Below are 25,999 nucleotides of genomic sequence, written 5' to 3'. Positions count from 1 at the left end.
AAAAGATGTCTAAAATCAGTGGAGCAGCTCGAGTCAGCAAAACTAAAATCAAACAGAACTCCAGTGAAATTTAAAAGGCATGAATCGGTGTCTCTAAGCTAGTTTTTAGTTTAAACAGCCCCTTCAACCAGAGAGAGAAGGCTGCTGTGGATAAATGACAGAGGATTTATTTTTGGTAGCTTTCAGCAGGCCTGAATACAGACGACGTGTAACAGACAGAAAACCTAATGCTGACGTTTAGAAAAGAGACTACAAGACGAGTAGGACTATGGCTGTGTCTGCTTTTTTTTCTCTTTTAAATGCTTGGCGGTGACTGGGAAGGCTTCATTAGTTAAAAATAATCAAATATGACCTCTTTTAAATTTGGTAGTAAAGAAAAATACTAATGCTAATCAGTTTTATTCACACTTCTGACAGGAATGGGAACTGATGAGTCCATACATAAAACAACACAATTCCCATTCCATGGATGTGGATAGTGCACTTGGTGCTGCTGTAGATCAGAATGTTAACAGCGCATGTTTGGAGTGTGTTCATATTGCTCACAATCTATTATTCAGGTGTCACAATCCACCCAGACAGATACACAAACAAACACATGCATGGACACGCAGACAGAAGACAGAAGGTTTGTCCAGAGGGACAACTATTGCCTTTAGAAGATGGGTTTGTGTGTGTGTGTAGATGGAGAGGGGAGTCATGTGATCAGATTGCTAACAGAAACATGGAGGGTGTGTATTAGTTAATGAAAACCCAGTCCACTGATCTTGTAGCCCTTTTTTAAGTGAATAAGTACTCTTGGGGGGGGGGGGGGGTATTGCTGAGTTTGATGTAATATGTTTACTGAAGCATCTCTCCATCTGCAGATCTCTGATCAGATTAACGTGAGCTGCAGGGTTATGTGCACCATGCTCGAGCAGATATATAAGAGGCACCCATCTTTTATGTTGCCATGGTTACAGGGAGTGAATCACAGTGTTCCTGGGGTCAACACATGCAGGATGATAGTACATTACAGCAATGCGGTGATGTTGCCCCGTTGACACTGATCTAAGGTCAGTTAGGGGAAAAAGGATCTTAGATCCGCGTCTGCACTCACACAAAATCACCCTGTAGGAAGACGGTAGAGCAGATGGCAAGGCTGAAGCAGGAAGAGCAACGCAGACAGACAGAGAGACAGGTAGACAGGTGGATGGACGGACAGCATAGCTAGGCAAGAAGTGCTCTCCTGAAAACGCAGAGAAGCAAAAGTGCAAAGTGGTCGTTTCCCATCTATTCACATGGTTTTGCTGTTCTGTGGTGCTTTTAATCACAACTAAATCAACAGCGTAAAAAAGGTGATGTAAGAAAAGACTGACGCCTTACTAACTGTAAACTTACTCAGTTCAAATGCAGAAATAAAATCTAAACCAAACCTCTGAATAAATCTATTTCCCAACGTTTGCATTGGTATCATTGCTGTGTAAATGTTGCATAATGTATGCAGATCTATGTACAATAGAGAAGCTTTACAAGTGTGCTTATATATTGCACGTGGGTTTCTATGGAGACGTGAGGGCTGTGTGTGTGCGTATGTCGTCGTCTTCCCCCCCTCAGCTGCGGCCCTCCTCGGCAGAGCGCTGGTCCGACTTGAGCTTGACGAACTCTTTGGCCACGTCGTCGTTATTGCGCTGAGAGAGGATGCGCAGCACCGTCAGGCCCGTCTCGTCCATGTGGACCCGTCTCCCCAGAGGCAGCCAGCAGGTGATGCTGCCCTTGCTGGCGATGTCCTTCACCTGCAGCACAGCCATGCCCACGGTGCGGTCCTCTCTGGCAAAGCAGTAGTCCTTCACACACACCTGCAGCTCGTAGCTCTCTGGACCCACCTCAGCGCCCAGCGAGCTGGAAAGGGACAGAAGAACACTTGTGAGCTGTCGTTTCCTGAGAGATGAGTGATTTTTAAAGACAAGCTGCTGAGTGGACACTCACAACTGGAAGCTCTCGCCGAACTTTGGAGACCAGCTGTTGTTCTTAGATTTGGTGGCAAACTTCCTCTTCTTGTCGCTGAGATGAGGGCCAATTATGTAGACCTCCACAAAAGGCCTGAAGCCCTGAGCTTTCCACTTCAGGTCATTAGCAGCCAACACTGGAGGGAGAGAGGACGCGTCTTAACAGAAGGCAAGAACGTCTTACCACGATGAAGTCTTCTTCTCACCCTTGATCCCAATCTTGTGCTCTCCATTGGGTTGGGGTAAAATGTCCAGGCTCATGACCACCTCGCCCACTGCATCCACACCAGACGCTGCAAACGAGCTCACTTTCAATACACCTTTACTCGGCTTTAACAAGCTCAAACAGAAACAGGGGGAGAGCTGAGGCATGCAGGGAGCCAACACTGCTTCAGTTTGATCATGGAGCTGTCTGAAAACAAGATTGGGTTCAAAAGGTCACCCTTTTGGAGTGCAGGTACCTTTCTCTGGTGGGGTGTCTTCATTTGCCGTGCACCTGATCCCTTTGCCTCCGTGCACTGAGGGCAGAATGAAGAAGTTAGACTTTAAAGACATCATTTAAAGGCATAATCCACCCCAAAAAGTCTAATCTATTCTGTGGCCATATTCCCCAGAGTTAGACAAGCGGGTAAACACATTTTGTAGGCAGCCCAGTCAGTCTCCTAATCTGGCAGCACTCCGTTAGCTTTAGCTTAGCATAAACAATGTAAGTGAATGTTAACAGCTAGCATTTCATGTGAAAAAGTCAAATAGGTAGCTTTTTTTGTGACCTAATTGAAGATAACGAGTAACATGAGGGAACGACAGGAGCTGATTTAGACTTGGGACTACTTTATGACAAAGTACGGCAGTAAGCCGCCGCTGCAAGGTGCAAGGACCTGGTGAAATAGCAAATGGCCTGAATTTGATATAGTGCAGGAACCTTTTTCTTAGATTAGAAATGTAAAATGTAGAAACTATGGCAGCAAAACCTCAGTGCGGCTCACACGTTTGTGTTCATGAAAGTAGGTGTCTTCTGGGGCCGCTGCGCTGTGTCACGTCCTTGTGCCTGGCAGCGTCGTGCTTCATCATAATATAGTCCCAAGTCTAAACCAGCTCCTGTAATTCCTACGTTACTTTTTATTTTTATTCATGGTTGATATGATTATTGAGGTCACCAAGCGAATCTCAGATCATTATTGGGTGATTTTTATAATTATTTCCCACTAATCTAACTCTGGGTAATATGGCAACAGACTAAATCTGACTTTGGGATGGAATATCCCTTTAAATGACAAAAGGTTTAAATGAACTCGGAAACGGTACCCTGAGCGTGCTGCGAGAGGACAAACTTCCTGATGAGCTTGTCGGTGGCCTGCGTGTACAGGGACAAGGCGTAACGCAGAGACTGCAGGTCAGGACTCTTCTCCAAGAATGTCTTCTTCAGGCCCACGCCGCCCGCGTGGAAGTATTGCTGCGTAGCAGACACAGCCAGACACAGATCAGACGGACAGCAGGAGGACAGGAGGCTCAAGAGTTTAATATGTCAGGCGCCAAACGCGTTACCTTAATAGTGTCGAGGGCTAGCTCTATGACCGCACACTGTTTAGGAGTCAGAGCCTTGGCCTCCTCTCGGCCCATGTGCTCCTGCAGGATGAACATAGAATCAGTCCAAACCCCAAATAATACAGTGTTCTTTCATTTTTAAGTAAAATCTGATTATATTCAAGTGCTCCTGTTGTGCTCCCACCTTGAGTTTGGACAGCTGGCCGAGATCCTTAGCAGCATTGAAGATCATCTGTGTCCCCTGTTCAAGAGACGGAGGACAAAATTAATGTAAACAGATGTAACGAAGGAACAAACAGACAGAGAACATCGGTAAAAGTCAGATGGGACACAGAAGCAGGCTTTACTTCCATACACTGGTGTGGGTAAACGCTCCTTTAAAATCAGAGTAACTGAAGAAGTCGTGAAAAAGGGGAGGAAGGACAAAGGTTGGGATGTTTTAGTGACCGTTGGTATTTACAGGGATCTGAGGGTAACATTTGCTTTGTTGGACTGTGTTGCTTTAGATCTGCTCACAGAGAAACTGTGATGAAGATCACCGAGGGTTAAAAGCAGATTCTTTATGCTTTAAGAGGCTAAACACATGCTTACAATAACCCGAGAGGGAAGGAGCCGCGGCAAGAACGGGGAAATGGTTTCATGTAGGAGTGGAAACAGCAGAGTTGTGTGTGTGTGTGTGTGTGTGTGTGTGTGTGTGTGTGTGTGTGTGTGTGTGTGTGTGTGTGTGTGTGTGTGTGTGTGTTTTAGACATACCGTCTGGTCTGTGAGTGTTGGAAGCACAATCGTTTTTTCCATCGTGTTCATCACCAGTTTCCAAAGTTCCTTCAGCACTCGTTTCAGGACCGTTTTCTCACAGATTTTTGCAAACAGCGACAGGCTAAAACATAAAAAATAATCTGTCAGCTTAAAGGACCAGGAGCTGATACAAACCTGGATTTTCATCTAAGGCACATTTTAAAGCAACAACTGGTACATTGAGGTAAATAAGAATAAAATCAGGACGACCTCGCTTAAAATAAAAACATATATACAATTAATTATTACCAACCAAAAAAGACTGTTTTGAATTCTAGCTTCATCAGTCTGTTTAAGATAACACAGGAACGCTGAATACGAAGGAAATAAATCACAAATAATTATTAAGTTGGGTTGAAACAAAATAAAATGCATACAAATACAAAATAGAGGTGGATTTTTAAAGCAACAATAAAGAGTTTTAACACTTTAAGCTATTGCTTTCAAACTGGTTTCAGTGGTGCTTGAACAACTTCTGTACCCTCTGCAGACCAGAAACTGTACTTATTAGTTTTGTGGTTCGGGTAGAAAGGAGTTCTCTACCTGCTTTATGGCAATAGCTCTTGACTCTGCTGATAGCTAACATAAAGACTAGCAGTTAACCTTTGCAGTTTGCAAGAGAGAGTAATTTCTTTGGAGGCAAAGCAAAGAGCGGAGTGATCATCGGCACGCCTTCATTTGTTTGAGGGAGCTGAAGGAGACTACAAAATCACGGACTGATGGTGACCTGGCTTTGTTGCTACTGGACTTGCAAGTAATAATATTTTTTGTCCAGCAGTGTGGATCTTTTTACTCCGTGGCTTATTTAGTAGAAGTTGGGTCATGTTAAAATTAGCTCGTTGCTTGCGCTAGTGCGGCACGGTTGTTTACGACAGCTGTAATTCCACTTTCAACCAGTAGGAGGGAAAAGCAGGGACATATTTAGTGTTGCTTTAAATAAAGGGGGTTGATAAAAAGTCGATGATGATCATATCGCATGTTTTATTAAGAAAACAAATAAAAGTACGCACGTCATTTTTTTGTGCCTTTTTCATTAGACCATATATTTTTAAATAATTTACACGCATACGACCCCAGAGCTTGAGCAGCGAGAAGTCAAACCAGACTATTAAACCTACTTGCTGTCCAGGAAGTCCATGATGGGTTGCAGGACATTGTCGGCTTCCTGCACCACGCTGCCATTAGCTGGGACTGTCTGACCTTTCACCTGGGCTAAGATGTCTCCCATTTGCCTCACGTTATCTTCAATCTGCGGCTGGAAACTGTAACAAGGTTAAAAAAAACAGATATTAGACATAGGTATTGGTAAAAAGGACCGGATGTTAAAAAAAAACCCACCTGACAGCGAAGATGCGACTGAGATCGTCCATGACACTGTTTAGTTTGTTCTGGAGCTCCTTTAGGAAATCACTAGCCTCCACATTGAGCTGGGAGAAAAACGTGTGTGTGTGTGTGTGTGTGAGATGAGATGAGAACAGCAGTCAGGTCATATCAGGACAATCAAAAACAACAGCACTGGTGGAAACTTACATCTTTGCCTCCCATAGCCTCAAACATCTTCTCCAGCTGAACTCTGAGCTGCTGGATGTTATTGATTATGATACATGGCTGAAGAGGGAAAGAAGGAAAAATCATCACACTGACACACGCTTGTGTCTCTAACACTCTCTTCCCTACGTTTGGTCCCATCCACTCATTGCAATCAATCGTCATGAGTTCCTTAAACATTTTAATGCTTTCCTAGCAAAAAAAAAAAGTCGTGCAGAACAGGAGAAGCTGGAGTTTTCAGTAATTACTGCTCCTTCTGGGGGGTTCTGGTGTCCCAGGGCATGCGGCCTACTTCCCCTAAAGCCTTTACCACCTTCAGCTGATTACAGAGCTCTACTTCAGCGACAAAACCACAACCTGAATTCTGCCGCTACACTCAAGAGGGGTTAATACCTCTCTAAATCACACGTTTTACCAACAGCTGCTTTGCGTAACAAACATTCTCACGTTGACAAACTCAAATATCTACCACTTTCTCCTTCTTGACGTGATTTGGGAAGTCTTTAGCTATGATGTCGGCGTAGGACAGAAGGACATTTCCAATTGTCTGAAAGAAAAAAGTCAGAAGAGGTTTACTGAGCACTATAAGGTAAAGTCTTTGCGCTTCAGTAGAAGAGAAAGTCACCTTGGCGAATCTTTTCATGTAGTTGCCGACGATCTGCGGGTCAGGACACTCCAGCTTGCGGATGATTTCAAAGCTCTGATTGAGCTGGGAGAAGACGTCCACCACTGAGCAGGAGAACAACGCGTGCTCCGATGTGACCTGGAACTGGAGACGGAGAAGAAGGACCGGGGGGACACGTTCAGGGAGGTGCTGATGAACACTGAAGGAAGGGGGGGGGGGGGGGGGGTCTGATTGCCTAAAAACTTTGGGAGTAAGAGGAAGGTTGTTCAGCTGCTCGCCGTGTTTTGAGTTTGTTTTTTTAAGGTGTTTGGATCAGAGAGAGGAAAGTGGTCAGAGGGTTGAGAGGGAAAAGCGCCCTGATTAGCAGCCCGGAGGTGAGCCGTGTTATGGTATCCCACCCAGTCTGGGGGGGGGGGGGGGGGGGGGGGGGGGGCGCCATTTCGCTGACACAGGAAAGCAGATGCAGGCGACAGTAATTGGACTCAAAGGATCCCTGACATACGAGTTTGGGGACTGTTCAGCTGCTCTGCATTGACCTTCGTTCCGCACGTGTGTGTGTGTGTGTGTGTGTGTGGGTGTAGCTGTAGGTGTGTGTTTATGTGGACTTGTGCTGTAGCATCTGCACCATTCCACAGCAAAGACTTTTTGCTTTACCTCTGGTATCGAGTCTTCATCGATTGCCTTGAGGCCTCCAATCTGCTCCTCACAGCTTGGAAAGTGCTGAGTCGCAGTGATGAATTTGAATATGCGATGCATGAATGCATTTGGTTTTTGGAGATGCTACAAGCTGAAAATTCAACTGTTGAGTTTGACTCACATGTCAGTTCTGATTGTGCTTTTTTTGAAAATAACAGTCCTACGAGTTTCCATGTCGTCCGATTTTGTTATTGAAGCGATTCTGGAAAAACCACAAAACCGTTACCCCGTCTTTCTTGTCCCTCTCCAGGGCTCCGTGCAGGAAGTCCCTGGACACTTCCTCATTCTCGTCCAACCACATGATGACAAACGGCTCAAACCACCTGCACAACAAGGAATAGATCCATCTTTGCATCACAAGGAGCAAAAAGCACCAAAAAAGGGTGCAAGGAGGTAAAACAGAACTCACGCTGGATATTCAGGTACGTGTTTCTGGAAGGTAGGCAGCTCCTTGCAGTACTCGTTATAAAGCCACTTCACTTTAAAGTGTAGGTTCATGTAATCTGCACTTTTACACAGGCGGTTCTTCTCATGCTCTGATCAGAAGTAAAAACACCAAATGAGGTGATCCTTTCTCCACACAGGTTACAGTCTCGGCTGAACTTACCCTCCATGGCGTATTTCATGTCTTGTGCAAACATGTTCCACATGACTTCAGCGCTGATCTTACCCACATTGAGTTCTTGAGGAAACCTGTGAGACATTGAAGCATTCAGGCTTGAATCCAGAAAGATCTACTTATCCCATCACGATTCTGTCTCATCATAACTTTAAACATCTGTTTAATGCTTTCCATGCATCATACAGTTAAACACACTCACTGATTAAGACAAGGAGTGTACGAGTTTTTATCCTCTTCAATGATGGAGACAATGAGAGTGATGAGTTTGGACCAGAAGTCCAGGTTCTTGATGCTGGGACCCTGCTCATCTGGGGGGACGGCTTTTGACTAGAAACAGGAAGTGGTTGAGGCTTAATATCTAAAAAGATAGAACTAAAAACGTTTCATGCACAGAAACTCACAGGGTCTGTCTGATATTCCCTGTTGTAGAGATCATGGCAGTTGTTGAAGATGTATTCGTAGGTAGAGTTCAGACAGGCTTTTACACAGTCCTTCACCACCTGACTGGCCCTGGGGGGACTCTGCAGCTCCTGGACCTGAAAACACAAACAGCAAAAGCGTCAGTCCTAAACCCGGAGTTTCACCAGAAACTTCAAAAGCTGCTAAAGTCACACTGGCGTCCTTCTAAAATGCATTTTCACCTTCATCCTGAAGAACGTGATGCTCGTCAGCAGGTCAACAGTAGACTTGAGGTCTTGTAGTCTTTCGGGACTGCTGGCAGGGAAGTTATTCTTAAAGGAGAGACAAAAACAGCATAAGAAACAGCAGCCGGCCCGTTTTCAGAAAGCAGTACCTGCACTTGTACATCTAAAGATAGCACATGCTGATTCAGGCAGCAGGAAACGTTCACGTGCACTCGTGAGACACTTTAGGCAGCGTGTATATTAAAATCAGCAGTGAGTACCCGATACATGGACAGGTCGATCCTCAGGGAGTTGTGCAGCTGATCCAGCAGTTTGACAAACCGCTCTTTCTACACAGACACAGAAAATCAGAACCGTGTCAGAAACTAAACACGACTCCAAACCCCACAATCAGCCTGAAGAAATGATAGTTTAAAACCCTGATATAAAAATCAAACATTATATGAGGATAGCAGTTAAAAAAAAAAAAGATATTCACAGAATTCCACATTTGTTCATTTTTCAGGGACTTACGCCGAAGTTTGATGCAGCGAATCTGTCTGAAGCAGAAACGTTGTTGGACGACTGGGTGGTGTGGGCGTAGTATGCATTGATGTTGGCGAGCAGCGTGCTCATCACAGCTGGCACTCCTGGGCACATGTACTTGGATGATAAACAGGCAAAGTGGCTGTTGGATAAAAAAACGCCATCGTTTTAGTTCATTCCCGTTCCTTCTTACTTCAGCATTAATAATATTTTTTTTAATATATAATGCAACAATCTGACTCCTAAAGCCTCCGAAAACATTAAAAGTCAGGGTTGTGTTAGATGTACTGACGTCATGGCCTGGTAAATGGACTCCACTCCGTATCTCATAGCAAACTCATCCACGATCTCCTGAGCCGTCTCGTCAAAGTACACCTTCCAAGCATCGTCGCCTTTGGCCTCGGGGATCTTCACCACGCCGCTGTTTTGGTCTTCAGTGGTGTACTGGAACAGATGCTACACAGAAAGAAAAACAGTTTTTAATTAGGAACGGCAGCAGCAACATAACCTATTATGGGGCGACGGTGGCACAGGAGTTAAGCGCTCGCCCCATCATCGGAAGGTTGCTGGTTCGAGTCCCGCTCAGTCTGTCGCTGTCGTTGTGTCCTTGGGCAAGACACTTAACCCACGTTGCCTGCTGGTGGTGGTCGGAGGGACTGGTGGCGCCAGTGCTCGGCAGCCTCGCCTCTGTCAGTGCGCCCCAGGGCAGCTGTGGCTACATTGTAGCTCATCCCCACCAGTGTGTGAATGTGTGTGTGAATGGGTGAATGACTGATTGTGTTGTAAAGCGCCTTGGGGGGTTCCAGGACTCTAGAAGGCGCTATATCAAATACAGGCCATTTACCATTTATTATATGAACTACAGAAGACAAATCTAGATAAATGAAAGGAATGTACAGACTTGTCTGTGAAATTTGTCAGATCTACTCCAAGATGCCCACTTTCAAACTAATTGTTAAATTAATTATGAAGCCAATGATGTCAAATATTTGATTAAGTAGGGTAACTATGGAAACAGTCCCACTGACCTCATGCAGACAGGTGTACTGGACGCTGTAAGGAGCCACTGTCTCCTCTCCTTTTATCTCCACACTGATGTGCATCCGAATGGCGCCCGACACCGCCGACTTATCTGTTCTCTTGTCTGTCACATAAAAGTTGGACACCTCGTTAGCCGTTTAAATCTTCTACATCAGACAAGCGTTTCAGTCACCGGGCGACAAAACCCACCCAGGTTGTACCACACGTCCATCTCCCCGCTCAAGGTGCGCACTTCGATGATAGTCTGACCCAGGAAGTCATCGCTCTCACGCTTGAACCTCTGTTTCACACGAGACTTGATGTCATCGTCCTCATCCCAGACGCGGACTTTGATGCGGTCGGAGGAGTTGTGGCATTCGCTGGAAGATGAGACAAAACACGTTTGAAACTGGAACGAGTGAGGAAAATACAAGAACGGATCGGCTCTGCTCACAAGTGAAAACTCTCATCCCAGACTGGATTAAGGTTCCCGTATATGGTCTTGGTCCTCTTCTTAGTCTTCCCGACTTGAACAGTTACATACGGATCACTGGAGCCCGTTTTGTCTTTAGCCTGAAGGCCCTGAGCACAAACCACTGAAAACACACGCACTAAAGGTTTAGAAAAGTCCATAAATGTTGGATTTGGAGGAGAAATAAAACCACAAACCTGTGATGCTAATCTTCGCCGACCACTTGGACGTCCCGTCGAGCACGCTCTGCTTTATCTGCTTCATGTGTGTGGCGTGAGTAGTCTTGTCGAGGCCGAACACTTCCTGGATCTGCTCGAAGATCTCGGGCTTGTTCCTTTCTCTGATCTTCATGCGGTCTTTAAGGACCATGATGATGTTCTGGGTCCGGTCTTCTGCGCCGTGTTTGGAGCTCTTTTCTGCAGCTCCTTGTGTCACAGAAGGGGTTTAACGCAGAGGAAATAATCAATAACACAAATAAACGGCATATATGACCCTTAGAGCCCAGAATAGAAGATAAACGCCAAATCAAAACTGCGCCAGAATAAATTCCAAAGTGTTTGAGAGCTTTTAGTCATTGCCAAACACAAATTTCCTAATTATTCCACTTAATCACCGATTCTTAGACAACTGCATGTTGTGGGCAATAGATCTGATAAAACTCACAGGAGACAACTGAATTAACCTTACCGGAGATGCTTTTATGAATGAAAACAACAACTTAATAAGTGGGTTAGGGTTAGGTAGAATGGAGGCAAAGCTGAGATGAGAGAAAAAAGAGGCAGGGTTGTGACAGGACATTACTCAGAAGATAAATTGGAAAGACAAAGAGAGGAGAGTGTGAGACTGGATAGAGGAGCAGAGTAATGGGATGTCAGTCTGGCAGAAGGATACAGAGGAGGAGCTAAAACAGGTTGGATGGAGGACATGGTGCACATCCACCTAAGGAGAGACGTAAATATGTTTAGCGGCGTTGACTGGTGAGCACAAACCAGTGACCTTACTTTGCAGACAGTCGGCGTTGAGCAGATCTTGGCACTTTTCGTGGCATTTGACGCCACACTCCGAGCAGCGCATGCCCTGACGTGCGATCCCCCACAGCAGCCCCTCGCACTCGTAGCAGTAGGTGGGGGTGGTAGCGGTCCACACCTCGAAGTTGTGTGGCGTAGTGGAGGAAATGGGGTAGATCAGAGCCTGCAGGGTCTTTTTGTAAACATGGCTCTTCTGCAAAGGCAACAGGATCACAAGTTGTTTTACTTCAGAAGCGACTCCGTGTTCGAATCAGAATTATAACGCTAAAGACACCCACCAGCTCTTCGTTGCCAAGAGTGGTTGAAGCCATGGCGGAGGTGATTCCAGCTTTACGCGAGTTCTGCACCAAAGACTGAGAGCCAGAGCAAAAACAAACATCCTCAAATTTACATATAAAATACAGTTTGCGTTTCAATTTTGTTGAGCAAAAGAAAAAACACTTACCATCGCCTATTGAGGCCAGGCCACAATGCACACAGGAGACGGGTTCAAAGAGAAAAGTCATTAAAAAAAAATATATTTCAAATACAAATTTCAAGCTGCAATTTAAAAACATTTGTGTGCATAAAATCTCTTACAACTGATCACTGCAGGGCTAACAGAAAATGTGTTTCTAAACACTTATAAGTGGTTTCTGTCTGTGGTACGGTTTCTCATGCAGATCAGGTCAGAAAACTGTAGGATAAAAAGGAATACAATTGGTTTGGATTGGAAATCTAAAAAAAAAATCATGGAATCACTTAAAGCAGGAAGTTTTCCCGCTTTTGGGAATTATGAATGAGTTTTTTAAAAACTGTAAAAGTGATAGTCTTACCCAGTACTGTGATACAATGTGGGCTATACATCAATGTTCTTACTGCTAAGCCCATCCCTGTCCCCACGTAACCTTCCATGAGCATCGCTCAGCATTAGCCAACAGCGTTAGACATCTGCTCACTTACAAACGCCAATCACAGAACATGTTCATTTGCAGACGTAACTAGAATGATGCACAGGTGGCGATTATCTCATAGAAATGGCACAACTTCAGGGTAAAAATGGCAAAAACGTGTGTTTTAGCTCCGTTGGCCAGCTAGGGGTACGCTTTCATGAATGAGAGGCATTACTTCCACCCGTACCATGGAAGTAGGGAGAAGAGCTTAAGATGTAATACATTTGTCCACCTCTAGAGGGTGCCTTCTGACAAAAACCTCTGCTTTAGCGTTTGTGTGGTTTCTCACCAGATCTCTGACAAGAGGAATGGCTTTCCTCTTGCGAAGGTCAGGCATGCTGTCAATGCTGTAGAGTGCACCTCCCATTCTGAAAAAGACAAAAACCTAGTAATTATTTATCCGCCCATCACTGATGTATGAAAATATCAATTCACTGGTGTTAAAATACACTTGATATGTCCTGGAAGAGTCTGGTCTGAGTTTTCCAATTAAATCAGTCTCGGGATTTGCAAATATCACCTAGTTTTAAGTATTGCAATATATTGTACATAATGCCTAGTGTCATTGCGTGATCTCATCATTCTGTAAGAATTACAGCGGTTTAAAACTCCTGCCACCTAGCAGTCGCAGTGTGAATTGCGCCACACAAAATAAATACAGTAAATATTTGCATCTAAACATCTACTTTAAAATATCGATTCTGTATCACAACATGAAATACTGCCATGTTTAAATGAATCGATATTTTCTTACATCCTTCATGTTTAATCAACATGCTGAGTTATCTGTGAACGTTTCAGGTGTTAAACTAGGAAATGTCACCACTGAAGCTGCAGCCTCTCAAACAGCTATAGCCTGGCATTGACTGCTGTCATTTCTGATGTTACGTATTCAGTACGTGTCTACAGTTTCCCCCTCTTCGCTCTCCCTCATCTACAGACGGCCTGCCAGCTAAGCCGGGGCAGCCCACTGCCACTCAGCGTTCCCTGGCCGAAAGCCATGAGGAGAACGAGCCGGTGCATCAGAATGAAGTCCAGCAGAGGGTTTCCAGACTTAAAGGGGCATTTTCTATCTGAAGAAACGCTGGCTGGTTTCTGTAATAAGCTGGGGGTAATTTTAGGTGAATTTAAATTTTTATAAAAAGGGTTCCATGAAAAATGAATGATGAAATGATACTCACCCTCCCTTACCGAACCACAGTGAGCTGGAAGTCTCTCCTCGAGCCTGAGAGAGAAAGAGAAGTAAAAAAATACGTACTTTGTTTGTCCCTGCAGCCTTTTCTACCCATAATATGCTAATGAATGAAGCTGTACACTAGAAGGAACCCCTTCTTCATTGGTTTCTTGCAATATATTTCATTTGTTTGCAATAATAAGAGTGGAAAAGAAAGAAAAGAGAAGAGTGAATCAGGAATAACTCTTCACAAATAAAAAAAACCTTTCTGCATTAATTTATTCATATATTTTTATTTCAAGATCCACAAAATGTGAGGCACATCACCAGAATGTGGGCAAGTTCATGCGATATATAAGATTGTTGTGAAGATGAATGAACAAACTGAGAGGGTCCGCTATCAACCAGATGCATCTCCGCCTTTCTCTCAAGCAAACTTCAAGCTGCACCTACCTGTCAGCATGCTCCAATGAAGGCCGAGCAAAGTGCATGCGAGTGTCGCTATGGCAATGACATGAAACTGGAAAGAAAACAAAGTGGGTCGGCACAAATGAACAAAAAGTAAAACAAAAAGGGGCAAAGGGAGGCAAAACGTACCAAAACACAACGTAAACATCAAAGCAGCTGATCGATCCTTTGCACAGCTGAATTAAAGTATGACGAACAAATAAAATGTGCAAGTGAAAACCGACCAAGCAAAATTAAATGTGTATTAGGTGCATGGCCCTTTCAAAAGTCAAAGCTTGCTGCAGGATGAGGGTTCCTATTTTTAAAAAGCCAAAATGTATGAATAATAAAAGAAGGAACGCATAAGAGTCTGCAGAAACATGATTAAAGTGGGCCGTGTGCGCCCTGACAGCTGGAGTCTGCTTTAGAGGACAGGTGGAGCTGAACCCTCTCACCTCTCTGAGCTGGTCCAGGACCTTGTTGTAGAGCCTCAGCCAGTTCTCTTTAGCTCTGACTGCTGGATCCACTGACTCCTTTGGCTCCTCTGGCACAGGAGGACTAAAGAGAGACATTTTTTAGGGGCAAAAGTCTTAAGCTGAGAAATCTAAATGTGTTGTGACGTCCTCCTTCCCTCCCCTCCTACCTCTCAGGAGGCATTTCCTTTTGCTCCTCTGGTGTCAGGGGTCTGCTCTCTTCAAACCGCTCCTCTTCCAGCTCCACAGGAAGCTTTTCCTCATGCTGAGCCGGGAGCGTCCCGGCCTCGTTCTCGTTCATCATTTCCTTCTCCGCCCACAATTCTTCCTCCTGCCGGCGAGCCTCCTCCTCAACTCCGACTAACTGTGTGGTGGAGGGATCGTTGGGGTGAGATTCGGGTGATGTGGACGATGGCGCCTGCAGGGATGAAAGGCCTGTGGCAGCGGAAGGTGGCTGGGTGGTGGAGTTAGCCAATGTGGCTGGGTGTGATGGGGGCACTGAGTTGGCTGCAGCTGACTGCTGTTGCTGGGCTACAGCTGAGGCTGGAGGGTGAGACTGGGTGGGCTGGGCGGTGGGAACTGAAGACAGGAACGATGAAGCCAAACCTGTGACCGCAGCTGTTAGAGGCTTGGCCATCGAGAAGAAGGAGGTGGCAGATGGAGCAGGCTGTGGCTGGGCTTGTGTTTGGGGCTGGGATTGCTTTGGCAGCTGGGCTGCTTGTTGGCTATTCGGGGGCTGTGCTGATGGTGCCACACCAGGGGGGTGAGTCTGACTGGACGTCTGGTTGGGAGTTTTAGCAGGAGGCTGTTGGTGTATGGAGGCCTGTTTCTCCAGAGGAGGTCTGGAGTTGGGTACATCGAGCAACATGGGGGCAGGTGACGTCGGCGTGGGAGTGAAAGGCGGCTCCAAGTCCTCACTGAGGGGTCCATCTAAATTATACAGATCCTCATCGTCATACATCATCTCTTCATCCTCGTAGAGGCCTTCCTCCTCTCCCTCATACAGCCCTCCATCATCTCCCTCGTACAGAGCAACATCTTCTCCCCCATCTTTGCTGTAACCGCCCTCATCGCTGTACGTGTGCGTCTCATCAGGGTCCCAGTCTGGAGAGCCTTTGCTGTAGCTAACCGAGGAGTGGCAGGAGTGGTAGGAGTCATTTTCATCATAAGGGTCTCTTTCTGCGTATTCGCCACCGTAGTCCTCCTCACTCAGCTGACTGCTGCACCGGCTGAGCTCCGCAGATGACGCATAGCTTCCAGTGGGACTAAACAGAAGAGAACAGCAGCAGAATGATTAAACCATTTACCTTCCTTCTAATCCTAACAGAGCATCATGGCGGAGATGCATGTGGACGGGACACTGTACAGCGCTGCTAAACACCTTTTCTACACTTCTCAGAGCACCGCTGATGGCTAATCAATAAAAAACTGTGGGAATACAAAAGTGGCTGTAAATGACGCAGAACATAAAGGTGAGAGGTTTCTAGACGGCTGACAAAAACAAATAAAGATCAAATAGAAAGAGAAACAGCAAAGAAGGAGTGAAATATTTCTACTTCTTGATGAACGGAGTTATTAAAACTGAACAAAGGCACCAAGAGAATGGAGGCTGGAAGGAGGGGGACAGAGTCAGAGTGGTGAGCTGGCACGAACAGGAAGGAGCTGAGTGGGTGGGAGTGTGAGGAGGTTGCTCCGTCCAATACACTCACACAGGCAGCAAATCGTATGTGCCGTGTTGACCATTAGGCTGCCAGATGAATTATTCATAGAGCCAGAGCTGGATGGATGAATTTTTTCATCCCCCGTCTGAGAGCAATACATCAATAAATGCTGAGAAACCCACTGAAAATGACAGAGAGTGAAATGGCACAGGTCTGAATGAGCCAATGAGAGGCTTAAAGCTGCACATATGGCAAGCCAATATTAAACCTAATTTATTCAATCGTTAAAAATCCTTAAGAGGCGAGTTTGTCAAACAAAAACACAGATCGCAGCAAATCAAGTCTGAGTTTAACATAATGTTGCAGAATCACATCTCAACATTTAAAAGCTAAAAGTTCAGATTTAATAAAGGCCAAGAATCTAAAACGGAGTTTAAAATTTAGCAGCAAAAATTCTAATTGATCAAATAATCTGATTGTGAAAAAGATTTTTTTTCTAATAATACTTTAAGAATTATAGTTTGTCACTTACAGTGGGTACAGATTTTTCGCTCTGTTATTTTGCAGCCATTCACTAAAATCAATTAAATTCATTTTTCCTCATTAATGTACACACATCACCATGCTGACAGGAAAAAACTGGATTTTAGAAACGTATGCAGATTTATTAAAAAAGACAAACTGAAATATCACATGGTCCCAAGTATTCAGACCCTTTGCTGTGACACTCCTATTTAACTCAGGTGCTTTCCATTTCTTCTGATCGTCCTTGAGATGGTCCTACATCGTCATTGGAGTCCAGCTGGGTGTGATTATACCGACTGGACTTGATTAGGAAAGCCACACACCTGCCTAAATAAGACCTTACAGCTCACAATGCATGTCAGAGCAAATGAGACTCATGAGGTCAAAGGAACTGCCTGGAGAGCTCAGAGATGCGTCAGTAGATGGGAGAAAGTCAACATGAAAGCCAGCATGGAGTTTGCCAAAAAGACACCTGATGGTGAGAAAAAAGATTCACTGGTCTGAGACCAAGATAAAACTTTTTGGGCTTAGTTCTAAGCGGTATGTGTGGAGAAAACCAGGCGCCGCTCATCACTTGTCCAACACAGTCTCCACAGTGAAGCACGGTGGTGACAGCATCGTGCTGTGGGGGTGTTTTTGCGCTGCAGGGACAGGGCGACCGGTTACAACTGAGGGAACGATGAATGTGGTCAAGTACCAGCTCAGTGGCCTAGTGGTTAAAGTGTCCGTCCTGGGACTGGGAGATTGGGGTTTGATTACCGGTCAGGTCATACCAAGTGTTTTAAAAAATGGGACCAAATGCCTCCCTGCTTGACACTCGGCTTTAAAGGGTTGGATTGGGGGGGTTAAACCACCAAATAGTTCCCGAGCGCAGCCACTGCTGCAGCTCACTGCTGCAGCTCACTGCTGCAGCTCACTGCTGCAGCTCACTGCTCCTCCATCGAGATGGGTCAAATGTGGAGATGAATTCCACCATTGTGTGATGATTATGGGACTTTAGCTTTACTGGAATATCCTGAACAAGAACCTTCTCCAGAGCTCTCAGGACCTCAGACTGGGCCGTAGGTTTACCTTCCAGCATCACAATGACCCTAAGCACATAGCTAGAATAACAAAGAAATGGCTTCATGGCAACTCTGTGACTGGTCTAGAGTGGCCCAGCCAGAGCCCTGACTTGCACTTGATCATATTTAAGTCTCTATTTATTCACTGTGAACATGAATAGATGACCCCGATTGTATGCGACTTCACACCTGACAGTTCTCTGATGGTGATAGTCCACGTCTTGGTTGTTCCCGGTGCGTGGGTAAGACAAGCTCCTGTTGCCGCGGTGCTGGTGGCTGATGGGATACTGGTGGACGGAAGCATTGGGCTGGGATGTGCTGTAGTAAGGAGGCGGGATGCTGTTACTGGTTTCGCTGCGATAGTCGCTGTCCCGATCGTCCACAGCGCTATCCGGGTCCTCATCTACACAGGCGCACACAAAAATCAGACTCATTAGACCAAATCATTCATTTAGAGAATGTTCAAACGTGACGAGCTCATAAATCTGCTGTGGTCATTCTCTGGTGTTTACATCCATTACCACCCGGGAGACTTTAATAGAGCCAATCATCACATCGTCATCGATTAATCATTTTTCTATAATCATCATTATTTGCACTCAAAGTCAACAAACAAGCTGCCGTTCCAACGCTTCGCCTTCATGTACGTCTACACATAAAATGACACCTGACTTTGTTTTCGAACGCCATCCGTGTCCCACCGTGCTTCGCTATCTCTGATTGAGCTCTCCATCTATCATTACCTCCCTGCTCTGTCCTTTTTCTCTCTGGGATGAATCGCTGCAGATGTGTGGGTGAGTCTGTCAGGCTCTTAAATAACACCACCTGCTAATAACATGAGGGGAAGCGACACACGGGGGGGAGGCAGAGCTTTTTGTTGTATAAAATTGCGTTACATCGAGTGTTTTGGTGGATTATTAATTTAATTGATTAAAAATCCAATTGAAATTTCATAGAAAGGGTCATTCTCCAACCTCTAGAATGTACTTACTTTGCTGGTCTCCCCATAAACTCCAGTTACCTGCAGTGAAACAGAAAGTTGTCACAATTGATTGCAAGCTGCATCGATGTTTGAACCGCGTCGGTGCTTTAATATTTCCAAATGGATTTGGTGAGCAGTAAGAAAACAGGCAAGATAAATCCCCCCGTGTCTCCAGCTGTCCCAGACAGCGGGCTCAAAACACGGAGACATCCTACCGGAGTGTGTCTCTGGACTTCTGATAACATTATTGATCCTTTATAGTACAGCAAACCTGGCCTGTTTCTCCTCTAATGCACAAGTCGAGTTAAAGCATCTTTAAAGGATCATTTTCTATCATGCGCCGTCAGCGACTTGTTACTTACAGCACTGGGTTCCCGGCACACGCAGGGGGCGTTCCTGTTCCTCCTGGTATGGACACTGTGAGCCGAGAGAAGCAGGACAAATGAAAAATGTACGCTGGTGAAAAGAGGTTTGCTGGTAATTACCGGGGGAAATTGAAAGTTTGCTTTTGTACAGGAGGTGGAGAAAATGTTGTTCGATTTTATCACGTATGGCGTTTCCTGCTCCCCAATTAATCACGTGAGCTTTTTGCTGGGGTATTAAATCAAGCAGGCGGACAGCTTACATCTTGGTCCCTCATGGCGTTGAGCTGCTCCAGTTTTTTTGCCCAGTAGCGCGCCTCGTCCTCGGGGATGTCTGGAAAAAAATCATCCAGTCAAATTCAGGTGACATAAACAGTCACAGTGGAGCTCATCCAACTGATGCACTTTAAATAATCCTGCATTCAACTTTTAGCCAAACCATAACCTTTTTTAAAAAACACTCCGATTCCATTTTGTCCCAGATCGACTCCATTTTTTAAACATGGTGTAAATACAGCTAGGGACACTTTTAGGCCTGACCTGAATACAGACGTTTAAAACAAACGACTCACTTACAGCCATGACGCCAGACTTCTATAAGCAGATGGATCAGATGGACAATATTGATTTAAAGAGGAGGAATCAGTATGAAAATCAGTGGGAGGAGGAACAAAGAAGGACCAAGGAGAAGAAAACTGTCTCTCACACACACACACACGCACACACACTGTGATAAAAGTGGGTCAGGGTTACTAATCAATCCCAGATTATTAGTGTTCATCTGTTTGTTGTGAAGAGATCCTGACAAACGTGACTCATTTAACCCAACACCCCCTTGCCTAGTGAAGCGATTATTTCCTGATTATCAGGTCTGGGTCGTGCCGAGTACCGACTTGAGTGCTCACCTAGCGGCAGCTCAAAGCGTGTATCGAGCAGCACCAGGTGTAGAGTGGGGTCTTTGGTGCCACAGATCTCACTGTCAGCCATGATGACTTGGGAGTCCAGTGTGAGCCACTCCCCTGGACCTTCCTACACACACACACACACACACACACTTATAAGACAAAGTGCTTATGCTGCAAGCCCCACTTTTAAGTCAGCTCCTGCGTCTGTGTTACTTGAGTGGTTAACAGCAAACCTCATTTGCCTGCCGGATGCTGTGGAGGGGAATCCACACCGTGCCCACCATGGTGTCCCAGATTAACCCTTTGTTCCACACCTCTACCATCAGTCCCAGATCCAAACGATTGATTTCACTACAAAGGCAGAAAAACAACTGTTAGTGAGCGGCAATACATTACAAAAGACTCGCTCATATTTCAGGTGCATGAGTGTACATTTCACACATGAAATTTAGCTAAATACAAAAAGTTTTAAGAAGTAATGCAAATGTTTCCCCTGCTACACATTTATAGAAGGCACCCAGGTGTTAAATGCACCTTCTGGTCTGAATTATGTTGATTTTACGCTACAATACTAATAATATAATCCAGATTATACTCCCCTGCCCAGGTCAAGACTCTTATTTTATTTACAGTAAATAATCAGAACATCTAACTGCGTTGGTATATAATTCAGACTTTTTGCAGTTGATATTCAAGAGACCTTCAGACTCTAAGGTGTAGTAAATGCAGTACGATTTGAAGGTAAACAACAGCAGTAAGGTTATTTTGTTCTACCCCGAGCCGTGAGTGACGGTCCACAGATCTAAAAGGCTGAGGAACATTTTCAGGTTTTCTGTTTCAGTAACAGGTGTTTTTGCAACTTTATTTTAAAAAGTACATTATAAATAGGATTCTGACTGAAGCAGCAAAAAACATATTCATTATTTCACCAGTAACAGTAAAGTTAAGGGTTTATTTGAATAAGAAAACATTAAGGCTGTCATACGTGGATAAATTATAGCTAGTTTTGTGACAAATAAAATGCACTTTTCTTTGAAAGGCAGGAAGAAAAAAACGAGGGATGAACTAGCAGAGGAAGAAAAAGGCAGGTTTAATTAAGAAGCAGAGGAAGTAGACTTCCCCTCTCAGTGTGGGTGTGACTGATGGCAGCCGCTGAGAGCGCCGAGTCTCTTCACCATGTTTGACGGAGGACACGAGGCGCTCTCTGTAGCCCAAACATTGCATAACACAGCTTCACTGATGCAACCCCAGAACAAAGCCCAACGCCTCCGAACATCATAGCACTCTGCAGTAATCCAGCCTGCTGCGTCCCACATGCTAGATGCTTCTCAACATTCAGCGCCCATATGCTGCCGCTGTCAGCGGCACGAGTCACTCTGCAGGAGGAATGAGCTGTGTGCTACGGTTTTAGCAACTGCAACATCTCCCAATATTTATAGAAACATGCATGACGAAATGGGTAAAAATTAGGAAAAGAAGGAAGGAAATCTGAGATGTTTTAGACAGACTGACAAAAAATGGAAGAGGGGACGGGAGGAAGCCGAGGATGAGAGAGCAGAAGTTTCAAGGGCTTCTTGAAACAAAAAGTGAACGTGAAGTGGAACAAAAAGGGGAAGAGTGGGGAAAAAAAGGGATTGAAACATTCAAGCAGGAGAAGAAAGAAAAGAGGTGGGATGTAGAGAAAGATGTGAGCTTAGTCAGAAGATGCTGCAGGACTCACAACATGAAGTCTTGTTCCCAGCAGGGCAGGTTGCCCCGGACCGCGATGGTCGTGCTCTTCACATTTTGTACCTTTAGAGTCACATAAGTGTTGAACTTTTCTACAAGAAAAAGATGAAAAATCACACATCACAGCCTGTTTTCTCATAAATGTCATCTTTTTGTTTCCATCTCTTACCTTGGGGTCCATCCAGCTTGGCTTTCTTCACTGTGGAGACACAGAGTGGGACATGGTGACACACAGAAACACCATCTGTTTACAGAGCGCACGAGCTGACCGTACAGCAGTCACAAGGACAAGCGTGCACAACATTTTTTATGTTTTTACAGTAAAAAAGTGATTTGAAAAATCATATTTTTCAGTCAGAGTAAAACAGTGCTTTATTTACATCAGAACCTCTGCAGGTTTGCACCATAAGGAGGGAAAAAACGGGACCATTTAGCACGTCTAAAACGGGAACATCCATGTGGTGCAACACCGCACAGATAAGCCTTCCCTTTTTATTACTTTGTATGTTTTGTTTATTTGGGAATGTTGCATAATCTGTCAAAGGAAAACCTCCCTCCTCTATCCAACCGGATCTGTCTGGGAGTTTTCAGAGTGCATTTAAAGAACAGGCTTCCTCGCTGCAGCACCGTTTTACCAGCCGTGATGTAACTCACGCATACATTTTTAATGCTTGGCTTCTCACTACTCTCCCCCTCACTTACACACACACACACACCCACACTCTCTCTCTCTACAGGATCCACTGCAGATGTGTAGGCATCACTCAAACCAACAACATCACGTTATTGAATATCAGAAAACTGTATTCTATTCGCTTTTAGAAAGATGGCAGCAGCATGATTCACAACAGATCTCATTACTTTCTCCACACATGTTCCACATCAGGACCAGTCACCATAGTAACCACCACAAAATGAAAAGCACAATTGTCCTGAGTCAGCAAGGCACTCTAGGTCCCATTTCTCAAACCTTTCACTCAGAATCTTTCATGCAACAAACTCGAGACACGTCTGCAGATTTTGTCATGCCGTCTTAGCGTGCACGCACACACACACACACACACTAATGCAGTAGCTTAATCATAGCACACCTGCAGAAAGGGTACATTTATATCTTTATTTTTATTGAACAACCTTGAAGAAGGTTGAAACAAAAATAAACGTAAACATGTGGTTATTTGTGATAAAACTAAAGAATCTGCTCAAGATTCAAATGAAATCGGTTCAAATCTTATCTGAGTCGTCACTCGAACAGCAAACTAAAACCAAGCACGGGAAGAACCAACAAAAATGGGATTTTCAGTGACAGACGAGTTAAAAGCATAAAATTCACACAAATTCATACATTTCTCCGACAAGCTGAGTTAACGCAGCTAGGCGCCTACACACAGCAGATCATCATAACTACAACACCCCATTTACCTGTATCAATATCTCATTTAAATGACTTGACAGAAACATAAAAACATCCTAAATGTATTTTGTGTTTATTGTTTAATTAAATGATACTGGAAGTAATGTGAAATGCCCAGCGATAAATCTTGAGGAACTACCTCTGACACAGCCGATTGACTTATGGGAACCAAGCTGATTGCCAAGAAAACACAGTCAACGGGCAGACAGACAGGCCCTTCAACGTGAACTGTGAGCGTGCATTAACCAGGGAGAGGGTGAGCCGACTTCAACCATCTCACAGCAAAACGAGTGATGACAGGACTCAGGGCGGCATCTATTTCTAAACGATCAGAGATCTAGACGCTGACAGCGACATTATAATCCACAAGAACTGGAAATCAAAGTAGAAAAATTCGACACTTTTTAAGTTATCAGCGTCTAAAAGTGTTGCCTCGCTGGCAGGTTTGCCAGAACGATGCTTATTGAAGGGAATCAAAGTGCCTTTGAGGCCAGAAATAGCCAGAGTCAGGTAAGCATGAATGATGTAACCGGAACAGAAACAGGGCTCTCTGCCAAGACTCGTACTTTACAGCCACGGCCGGGTTTATGAATGAATGACTCTCAGGGCCTTAATGACATCTGGGACTGACTCACAGCAGCAGGGATAGTCAATGGATGGGGCTGCCGGGATGGGACGAGGAGGGATAGGATCCATCTCAAAACTGGAGATATAAAAGGTGAAAGACAAGCCTGAGAATGCACACAGACTGTTCTCGCATCAGTTTTAAATCAGTGGAACAACTGAAAATATGAGGAGAAAATCTTTATTGTCTGATCATGAACCAAAAAAGACAAACCAAACTGTAACTTTAAGCTCTATGGGGACATTGTGGAGATACAAGACCTCTTTCTGAGCTGCCTTCTTGCCACTGGAAAGATGAAAACAGTACTTCTCCATGCAAGTCTAAACGAGCTGCCAAGAAAAACTTTTTATTCTCTTTACAATTTTGACAAAATATTCCAAAGCTCTTCCAAAAACCTACCAAAATCAGATCATGGCTTACAGTAAAACATCCCATCTCTGCTTTAAAAGGCTGTTTGAATCAACTTTGAGACAACTGTTTGAACTGACTCAGCATGATGAAGCATTTTTGGATTTTCTCTGATATGTTTGGCAACTGATGAACCTAGAAGTCAATATGATAAAAAAAAATATCTGATAACAATTTTGGCTTTGGGTGTTCTGCTCAAAATTCCTCACATAAAGTGTCCTGCCTGCCAAACGCGTCAGATTTAAGTGAGTTGTTGCTGAATCAGCTTCCTGTCCGTCTGAGAGGGTCTCCCTCATGGTTCTCCATCCTTTCCTCTCGCTTTTGACGCGTTCCTCCGTGGAGCAGATGCCTTTTCACCCCACTAACAAGCCGCGTGTCAGCAGCATCAAGTGCTTTCAGGGCGGATGGTGAAAGGAGGAGGTGACGCATCCCCTTTTAGGAGGAAAAATGCGGAGGAATGACGCGCACCTCCTGCTAGTATTCCCTCGTTGCAGCAGCGCGGCGGAGGGGGGCGGCGCGCGCCACGGTGCGGTGCGGCAAGCCGCGGCAGGGGCTTTTCCTCTCCTCCTCCTCCTCCTGCCCACGCATGAATGAGCTGAGTGGATGCCACGGCGCGCGCGCGCACACACCCACTATCACAGACGCGCACACACGCAACAGCCGCAACAACCCAAAGAGGAGGAAACACACTCTTCAGCCTGCGTTTACACTTAAAAGCGCAAAGAGCCTGCTAGCTAGTCGCCGACCAAACGTTTTGCTCATAATGACCCTTTTCCAGATAAACACGTTTTATATTGTGAGCTGCTATGTTTTAAATGACTAACCGTCTCCAGCTCCTGCACTTTCACACGGAGCTGACAGACAGGGACCAACTTGAATAACACACACACACACCGGGTTCGCTCTCCTGTCTTACCTCCCACGCACAGCAGGGACATCTCTGAAGCGGTGTGTGCGTCCCCGGCTGTCCTCTGGTTACTTGGTGCTTCGTGATTTGTTTCGTCTCTCCGTTAGTCTCTCTTGGTTAGCCAGGAGGGGGGGAAAAACTCAAACCGACGAAAGCAGTTCCCCTAAAAGCTAACGGAAATAGATTAGCACCTTCTTCCGGACGTCCATCCCTGTTCCGCGGGGCTGTAGCTCTGTCAGACAGAACAGGACAAGCAGGAGTGGATCCCAGTCCCCCTCCTCTGCATTTGCCTCAGCTCTCCACTGCTGCTCCTCCTGCGCGTACAGCCATCTTGTTTCAGCAGCATCCAGTGGGCTCCGCGCGATGACAACTCCCCCGTTCCCCCACCGTCCTGACGTCACGGTTGATGAGGAGCAGGTGCGGGGGGGAGGGGGTGCTCGTGCTTCGAGATGGCCTGCAGAGAGTCAGCGGAGATGGAGATGAATTTAAATCACCGATGGGATGCTTTCATTCAACAAAAGGTTCAGCCATTCTTGTTACATGTGGACCGAGCAGGAAAGCTGCTGACGGGATCAGCCCCAGACTGCTCAATGACTCTGCTGAACAGCTTTAGTGGCTACTCACATGTTCATCCTGAGCCTTTGGTTGGAGCAGGTCCCCATCCCGTGGAAGACCTTTTATGTGGTTCCAGTTCCTTAAACATCACATCCCCGAGAACCAGACCACAACAGCAGTCGCCTTGACCTCCCATCTGATGAAGACCATGGGGAGACTCATCCTCACCCATTTATGTTCAGTGGTAAGCCCAGAAATAGACCCGTTAAAATTTGCATATGAACCAAACATGGGGTGGGGGACCGCACTCATCTACCTGCAGCACCGGG

The 25,999-nt window shown here is 45.3% G+C and overlaps 1 protein-coding gene across 1 annotated transcript; it reads right to left on the bottom strand.

Moving 5' to 3' along the window:
* Nucleotides 1-1,450: 1,450 nt before the first annotated feature.
* Nucleotides 1,451-25,375, bottom strand: LOC107384142 (protein unc-13 homolog A). The gene is made up of 42 exons (XM_015957224.3): nt 25,125-25,375; nt 21,931-21,960; nt 21,754-21,853; nt 20,267-20,384; nt 20,034-20,157; nt 19,392-19,462; nt 19,129-19,183; nt 18,776-18,805; nt 17,974-18,187; nt 14,705-15,799; nt 14,517-14,619; nt 13,622-13,665; nt 12,730-12,808; nt 11,954-11,959; nt 11,787-11,861; nt 11,482-11,701; nt 10,678-10,905; nt 10,463-10,604; nt 10,219-10,388; nt 10,017-10,132; nt 9,281-9,444; nt 8,977-9,130; nt 8,724-8,792; nt 8,461-8,550; nt 8,221-8,355; nt 8,019-8,146; nt 7,805-7,890; nt 7,607-7,733; nt 7,424-7,520; nt 6,502-6,645; nt 6,346-6,423; nt 5,859-5,936; nt 5,667-5,755; nt 5,447-5,590; nt 4,287-4,410; nt 3,718-3,774; nt 3,534-3,614; nt 3,294-3,441; nt 2,450-2,506; nt 2,195-2,281; nt 1,969-2,125; nt 1,451-1,881 (listed from the first exon to the last, which is right to left on the bottom strand). Exons 1-42 carry the CDS (start codon nt 25,144-25,146, stop codon nt 1,593-1,595), a joined length of 5,625 nt encoding a protein of 1,874 aa, XP_015812710.3. The 5' UTR covers nt 25,147-25,375; the 3' UTR covers nt 1,451-1,592.
* Nucleotides 25,376-25,999: the final 624 nt, after the last annotated feature.

Source organism: Nothobranchius furzeri, chromosome 11, assembly GCF_043380555.1.
Source record: "Nothobranchius furzeri strain GRZ-AD chromosome 11, NfurGRZ-RIMD1, whole genome shotgun sequence".
NCBI lineage: Eukaryota > Metazoa > Chordata > Actinopteri > Cyprinodontiformes > Nothobranchiidae > Nothobranchius > Nothobranchius furzeri.
The sequence above is the reverse complement of the archived record's forward strand: the minus strand, read 5'-3'. Positions and strand labels throughout refer to the sequence as shown.